This window comes from Gekko japonicus, unplaced genomic scaffold (genome assembly GCF_001447785.1).
Source record: "Gekko japonicus isolate JY-2015 unplaced genomic scaffold, Gekko_japonicus_V1.1 scaffold1327, whole genome shotgun sequence".
Lineage (NCBI taxonomy): Eukaryota > Metazoa > Chordata > Lepidosauria > Squamata > Gekkonidae > Gekko > Gekko japonicus.
In genome coordinates this window covers 382,644-390,464 of record NW_015160879.1, presented here as the reverse complement: position 1 = coordinate 390,464, position 7,821 = coordinate 382,644, and the positions used below count along the sequence as shown (strand labels likewise).

Below are 7,821 nucleotides of genomic sequence, written 5' to 3'. Positions count from 1 at the left end.
CCACCCAAATCTTGCACGCGCGGTCATCCAGAAATCCCACTACTTCCAGGGTGGGGGAGACGACGACGACGGCATCTTCCTTCCTACAGAGACGGCGTGCTGTAGTGCGGAGAGTGTCAGACTAGGATCTGGGGAAACTGGGTTCGAATCCCCACTCTGCCATGGAGGCTTGCTGGGTGACTGTGGGCCTAGTCACACCCTCTCGGCCTAGCCAACCTCACAGGCTAGGCGAGGAGAATTACGTAAGCCGCTGTGGGTCCCCATGGGGCAAAAAGGTGGGGTACAGATGAAGGAAACAAACAAATAAAATAAATAAACCGGAAGTATCTGAAACAGGATGACAAAATGCATCACAGCTACCCAGGACGATGCTACAGTTAGGTACTGAGAGCCGGTTTGGTGTAGTGGTTAAGTGCACAGACTCTAATCTGGGAGAACCAGATCTGATTCTCCACTCCTCCACTTGCAGCTGCTGGATGACCTTGGGCAAGCCATAGTTCTAGTCAGAGCTGTTCTCTCAAGAGCAGTCCTCGAAAGAGCTCTCTCAGCCCCACCTACCTCGCAGGGTGTCTGTGGTGGGGAGGGGAAGGGGAAGGAGTTTGTAAGCCGCTCTGAGACTCCGAGTGAAGGGCAGGGTATAAATCCAATCCTCCTCCTCTTCTACTCTGTCTCTGCACGGCACTCATTCCTTGCTTCCAAACTGCCTCGTGCTATTTGCTTTTTTCCTATCTAGGTCACCTCTACACTACAAATTTGTATTAACTTTAAACACCACGGCATCGCATCCAAAATCTTTGAAACTGTAGTCGTTTGATAAGCACGTTGAGAATTTTTCTGTCGAGAATTTTATGTCAGAGATCCCTAACCCCCTGCCCCCGATATATACAGTTCCCAAGGCTTCCTTAGGAGAGGAAGTAACCATTAAACCCGTTTAAGCCTGTCAGTGCGGTTGGCCTTAAATGTAACTGTTGTTCATCGAGTGTTCTTCTGTCCAGGCACACATAGGAACTGCCGCAGGTGCCCCATGCGTGCGCAATTCCATGTGGGATCGCACATAAGACAAAATGATGAACAAGGGGTTGTTGCAACCTAGCAAACAGCATGTGTGAAATTGGATCTATACAGAGGAAGAGCCACATTATGGCAGCTCAGGACCCGCTTCTGAAACTTCGAACTCCGGGCTGCTTCTAGTATTCACATGTGAGGAAACAGAATCCAACTGCAGAATGAGGACTTAAGTTCAGAACTACACACATGGGCCTCTTACACAAGATACACATTCACACTTCACAGACAGTTAGTATGGTTGAAGAAACTGTTCCTCCGCTTGCTCGTTTATATGAGCAAAATGGGAACATCCCTACTGATCGTTCTCAATCTGGCACCTCAAAAAGATATAGCAGAATGTATTGCTCTCAGATGTAATGTTTTCATTGTATTTATATGAATGACTGCATATCCCCTTAATGCAACCACATGTAGACATGTTCAGAGTACTGTGGAATGTGCTGGAATATCCCTTGCATCCACCACTTCTAGCATGGTTTATAAGAATCCCTTTGCTTGAAAGTTCTGTTGGAAAACGGGGGGGGGGGGGAATGTATTTATATGAATGACTGCATATCCCCTTAATGCAACCACATGTAGACATGTTCAGAGTACTGTGGAATGTGCTGGAATATCCCTTGCATCCACCACTTCTAGCATGGTTTATAAGAATCCCTTTGCTTGAAAGTTCTGTTTAAGGGCAAAATCTGTCAGTCAGACTCATACCATCCATTGGATTAATACGCTACACTAGAAACAGCCAAGAGTCAGCCCTTCAGACAGGGTTGCTAACAGCCTGGAGGAAAAAACGCCCTGCCTCATAGACACTTAAGCCACAAACAACACCCACCAAGGGAAGACCATCTACAGTTCACAACTATGGTTCAAAACTATATATTATATTCAATGAACTACAAAGAAGGGTTAGTGGTCACAACTAATGTTCCCTCTAAGATGTGGAATCTTGTGAGCAAAACTTCTACTTTGTGAGCTACTGGCGTTAAAGTTGTGAGTGAGCGATTTGGCTGCTGCATCAATTAGTTTGCTATGGAGTCCTCCTTCCTGAGCAAATACAAAAATGTGTGAGCTGAAGGCTAAAAAACTGTGATCTGCCTCACACTAACTCAGCTTAGAGGGAACACTGGTCACAACCCAATAGAGTGTATAGACATTGATCCAATAGATTGCTCAGAACAATTAAACATAGTTTAAACGAAAAACATATTCAAAACCAACAGTGTTGTTGTTGTTCAGTCGCACAGTCGAGTCCAACTCTTCGTGACCCCATGGACCAGCTCCCGCCAGGCCCCCGCTCCCGCAACAGTAGGCTCCTCTATAATTCCATACATAGATAAGTGTCCATAGACCTCCAAACAGAAAGTAACTGCAACAGAAGACTCCCACTGTGGAAAGAACAGCCAGACGCCTCTCCCAGGTATAAATCAAGACGTTTCAATGATCTTCAACAGCGGCTGGTAAAACGGAACCCGATTTCCAAAATAGCATAGGCACAGGGGGTAGTGGCACAGCTCAGAAGCCTCAATGGAATCCTAGACACTTAATGCATGGAAGCAGGCAGGTGAGGCTTTTTATAGCATGGAGATAAATAACATTACCTGACAAATGACACCCCATTAACACTCTATTGAGGCGGGGACATTTTTTCTCCAGGTTGTTGGCAGCCTACTTCAGAGGACTTAAGCTTGGACTGTAGAAAAGAGCCAGAGTCCAGGAGCACCTTAAAGGCTAACAAAATTTGCAGCAGGGTAGGAGCTTTCCTGAGTCACTGCTCACTTCTTCAGCCGTGACTCACGAAAGCTCCTCCCCTGCCAGAAACATTGTTAGTCTTTCAGGTGCTCCTGGACTCTTGCTCTTTTTCACTGCTACAGATAGACTAATATGGCTACCCATCTTATGTTTGAACTACTTTTGCTAACAAATATTGTTAGTCTTTCAGGTGCTCCTGGACTCTTGCTCTTTTTCACTGCTACAGATAGACTAATATGGCTACCCATCTTATGTTTGAACTACTTTTGCTAAAGCTAAAGTTCTACCCAGATACAGCTGCAGTATCTAATCTCTAGGAAGGACAAACACCCAGGGCTTTTTTGGTAGGAAAAGCCCAGCAGGAACTCATTAGCATAATAGGCCACACCCAACAGAAAAACTCATTAGCATATTAAGCCACACCCCTGGCAGCACAGCTCATTAGCATATTAGGCCACACCCCCATGTTACCAGAAGTGTGGTCATCCAGCCACACCCACCTTTTGCTTCTTATTCTGTTTACTTTGTTGTCAAAACTCTGGGCTTTTTTTGTAGCAGGAACTCCTTTGCATGTTAGGCAACACACCTCTAATGTAGCCAATCCTAATGAGTTTATGCTGTTAGGTGTGGCCTACTATGCTAATGAGTTCCTGCTGGGCATGGCCAACTCAGGAGTCAGCCGGAACTCCGTTCCTGTGTGTTCCTGCCCAAAAATAGCCCTGCAAACACTCATCACCGGGGATTCTCCAATGGAGTACGTGAACACACGATATTCACCAATGACGCTCTTAGCAAACGATGTGCGCATCAAGGTAGCCAGTCCTAGGTCACCAATCTTCACCGAACCAGTGGGGCCTGTGATGAAGATGTTGTCACATTTCAGATCCCGGTGGATGATAGGAGGGGTCCTCGTGTGCAGGAAGTGCAGTCCTTTCAAGATCTGTCGGCACCAGCTCCTTAAGACTTTTGGCTTCATGACCTTGAAACGCTTTAAGTACCTAGAGGAGGACACAAGAACTGCAGACGGTCAGAAGGCATCTTACTCCATGCGTATTGAGAGCACAGTATCCAGTGACAAAAGGAGGAACACCCAGACTGCAAGGGAATCTGTACCCACTGATTAGCACCATCACATCTGTGAGTTCGGGAAAATGAATAAATACAATAAAAAGGAACCAGATAGTTACAGATGGATGAATATAGCAGGGGTCCCCAATGACGTTCCCGTGGGCACCATGGTGCCTGCCATCACCTTTCCTGGCACCCACCAAGTATTTTTAGAAAGTGGGCAAGGATGGGTGGGGCTTCTGCCCAGAAAGGCTTCTGACTGGCTGCTGGGGCACTGACTGGCTGTACACATTTTCATAAGTTGTTTTCCGCATCAGCGGCCACCGCAGCACACGGATCTTTACGGTGTGACCAAAGGTATGTTATGTGCAACACTCCCTCTAAACTGTGGAGTCTTGTGAGCAAAAATTCTACTTCGTGAGCTACTGGCGTGAAAGTTGTGAGCGAGCGATTTGGCTGCTACATACATTAGTTTGCTCTGGAGCCGTCCCTTCCTGAGCTAAGATGAAAATGTGTGAGGCTAAAAAAACTGTGAGCTCGCTCACACTAACTCAGCTTAAAGGGAACACTGGTTGTGCATATGTTCCGCAGGGCCTGCAAGACGGAGCTCTTCCGCCAGGCTTTCAACTAGGAGCCGCCACCACTATTAACAACTATTATCAACGACTATAACAGCCTGTACAGCCTGGTTCCTGGTCGGTTATCGACAGCCTAGGTGCGCCGATTATACTGAAGAAGATCAGTTAACTGGATATGTAAACAACTGTGGAATGTATTCATACGGAAACTTGCCATCGTTATGGTATCAAAGAACACAGCTAGCACTTTAATATTTAATATGGTACTGTTTTAACTGGCATGTTGTTAAGTGTTTTATGAAACCTTGAGTGTTATTATGGATTTTATCTTGCGTTAAGCCGCCCTGAGCCTGCTTCGGCGGAGTAGGAGTGGAAAAATAAATAAAAATAAAATGCAAGACAGTATTTTTAAACCCTGTATTAATTTTAAAGGGCATCCCGTTAAACAGAGCTTCTGCCTGAAATGTCGGCGTTGCTATCACAGTTATGCATGACTTCACTCTGTGACATTTTGCGGTTGGGCTCCACCTCCCGCAGCAGACATTTTGTAGATTCACCCACCATCCTGTGGCAGGATTCCGAAGGCGCCTGCAGGCTGAAGAAGGCCAGGGACCCCTGATACATGCTAATACAATCAATGCAATAGATGCTATTTACATGTTCATTGACCACTAATAATGTTTGGCTGTGTCAATAACCGCTCCAAGCTTCATCTTGATCCATTCAGCTTCCTTGGAGCTCAATAGGAACAGACTCCATCTCCCCGAAAACTTATTCAGGAGCCACGGGGGCATTTTCACCAGGAACATCTAACAAACATTGCAAAGTTTTGATATAATCACATGCAATACGATGAAACGCAGTGATATGATTGCTTGCCAGAGTCTCCTTCGCAAGGTCTCTCTCCTACAGAACTCTGCTAAAAAAAGGAGTGCTGCTGTCTCTGTGTAAGTCAAAAGTTTTTTAAAAATTAAGTTCGTTGACTTTTTAAAATTTTCCTGTTTTCGGAAGGCTGAGTCAAGATGACGAGAGATAAAAGTTCTATGGAATAATGGGCAAATTAAAAATCCGATCAGGTGTAGATGGCAGGCATCCAAGGGTTCTTAAAGAACTCACATGTGAAATTGTTGATCTTCTAACCAGTACGTGCAGGGGCTAAAAATCAGTCTTCCTGTAGGAGGACTGGAAAGTAGGAAATATAACACCATTATTTTTTTTTAAGTCCATTGGAGATCCAGGGAATTACAGACACTTAATGTCTATTCTGGATAAATCCAGGTGGACAGCCCTGTTGGTCTGAAGCAGTAGAACAAATTTAGAGTCCAGTGGCACCTTGTATATTATTGATTTTTTATTTCTGCTATTATATTGGCTTTTATTTACTGCATTAGCTTTTTAAATATCTTTTATTTTTTAGATGTTCTAATTCAGCAACTGTGCATTTGGCACCAGACACATGACTTTCATCTTTAAAGGCCTCACAAACATCTTTGTCTTGTGTCTACAAATCTTGCTTTTTAAGTAAGTAATATAGTCATTTTTACTACACTGTAAGTTAAAAAAATATTTGATTATTCATATTCAATTTTCTTTTTTTCTTTTTTCTACAGCCTTCCTTTTTTTGGTCCAGTATTCCCTTATCGGTTATCTTTTTGTAATATGTATTATTGTTACGTGTACCTCAATATTGTTTGACCACTGAAGAAGGCCCCCCAGTAGGGCAGAAACACGTTAGGTCCTGTGTATTGGCCCTTGCATTCAGGCCACTTAAACTTTTTAATGAGGCTTTCACTGGGCCCTTATATGTTTTTAACTGTCTTTCTAATAAATACATGTATTTGTGTATATTATAAGTTTCAACTAGGTTTTTAATATTGGTCCTTTATCAGACTTCTTTTGCACCTTTAAGGCCAACAAAGTTTTATTCAAGGTGTGAGTTTTTGTGCGCACACACACTTTTTCAAGTACCATAGAGTTTTCCCTTGATGACCGTGGCCCCGCCCCCAGCGTGCCCGGCGTGGTCGCTTCACTTCCGGGTCACACGCACGTCGGGTTGGGGTTCCCCCTGGGGCCCGATCCGCCAGCGGCGGAAAACGGGCCTCTGGGGTGGGGGTTTCCCCGCCCCCTGGGGGGACTTGGGAAGCCTACAGACCCGCCCGGGAAAGGTCAGGGGAACACGTACGTCTTCAGAGTTCCAGATGTCATCAGTTCCGTTACCAGCACAATACACTTCTTTCCTTTGACCGTTGATTCCCAGGAGTCGTAAAACCGGACAATGTTGGGGTGCTGCAGTCCTTTGAGCATCTCGGCTTCTTCTTTAAATCTCTGCTGCTCTGCTTTGGTCAGCTTCCTGTCCTGAAATGAAGGGGGGGAGGAAATTATGCAATCATCACATGGCCTAGAACAAATAGCTGTTTAGCTGTTCGATGGCAGCGGATAGACAGCTGACAAAAATCAGGAACTATGTTGCTTGATTTGTAAACACAGAACGAAGGCTTGACACTGATGGTGTGAATAATGAATGCGGCTACATTCAGCAAAAACATGAAGATTACAAGGTTACTCTTCTAAAATGCGTTCCTACGGCTGGAAGAAGGAAAGAAGAACAGTTGAGCTCCCTAGATGCATCAGGTTCTTGACGTCCTTGCACAGTACACTACGAAGAAATATCAGTGCACAATGCAGGACACCAAGGATAAAAGATACGGTGAAACCAAAGCTGTTTGAAGAAGTATAGATAGGAACTCTCGGTCTGGGGCAAGAGATGCTCTGTATTCTTGGTGCTGGGGAGGGGGGCAACAGTGGGAGGGCTCCTAGTGTCCTGGCCCCACTGCTGGACCTCCTGATGGCACCTGGTATTTTTGGCCACTGTGTGACAGAGTGTTGGACTGGATGGGCCATTGGCCTGATCCAAAACTGGCTTCTCTTATGTTCTTAATGCTAGCTGGATCAAACAAAAATACTAGCTGCATTATCCAGGATCACTGGGTACTGTTTAAAAGTTAGGAGGGACAGAAATCTGTAGAGGTTATAGCAGAGTGAGGCCAACATAAGAAAAGGTGTCTGAAGCAGGCAGAGCATTCAAGTCAGGAAACTGTGAAAGTAGAATCGTAGAATCATAGAGTTGGAAGAGACTTCCAGTGTCATCTAGTCCAACCCCTTGCAAGGCAGGAAACTCACAAATACCTCCTCCTCCACACCCGCAGTGACCACTGTTCCACACCCAGAAGATAACAAAAAGCCCTCCAGGATTGCTTCCTGATCCCAAAATGGCAAGCAGCATTTCCCTGGGTGTGTAAGAAAGGGCCACAAGAACTAAGCACTGAGGCAACCCTTCCTGCCCTCCCTCTCATGATCTGCC

At 45.2% G+C, this 7,821-nt stretch overlaps 1 protein-coding gene across 1 annotated transcript in view; it reads right to left on the bottom strand.

Moving 5' to 3' along the window:
* Positions 1 to 7,821, bottom strand: part of WNK3 (WNK lysine deficient protein kinase 3) — a 91,365-nt gene that overhangs the window by 68,306 nt on the left and 15,238 nt on the right. Inside the window, exons 3-4 of the mRNA XM_015422950.1 lie at positions 6,643 to 6,815; positions 3,551 to 3,812 (exon numbers count right to left, since the gene is read on the bottom strand). Of these exons, the coding sequence (XP_015278436.1) occupies positions 3,551 to 3,812; positions 6,643 to 6,815 (435 nt within the window). The remainder of the gene's footprint in view (positions 1 to 3,550; positions 3,813 to 6,642; positions 6,816 to 7,821) is intronic.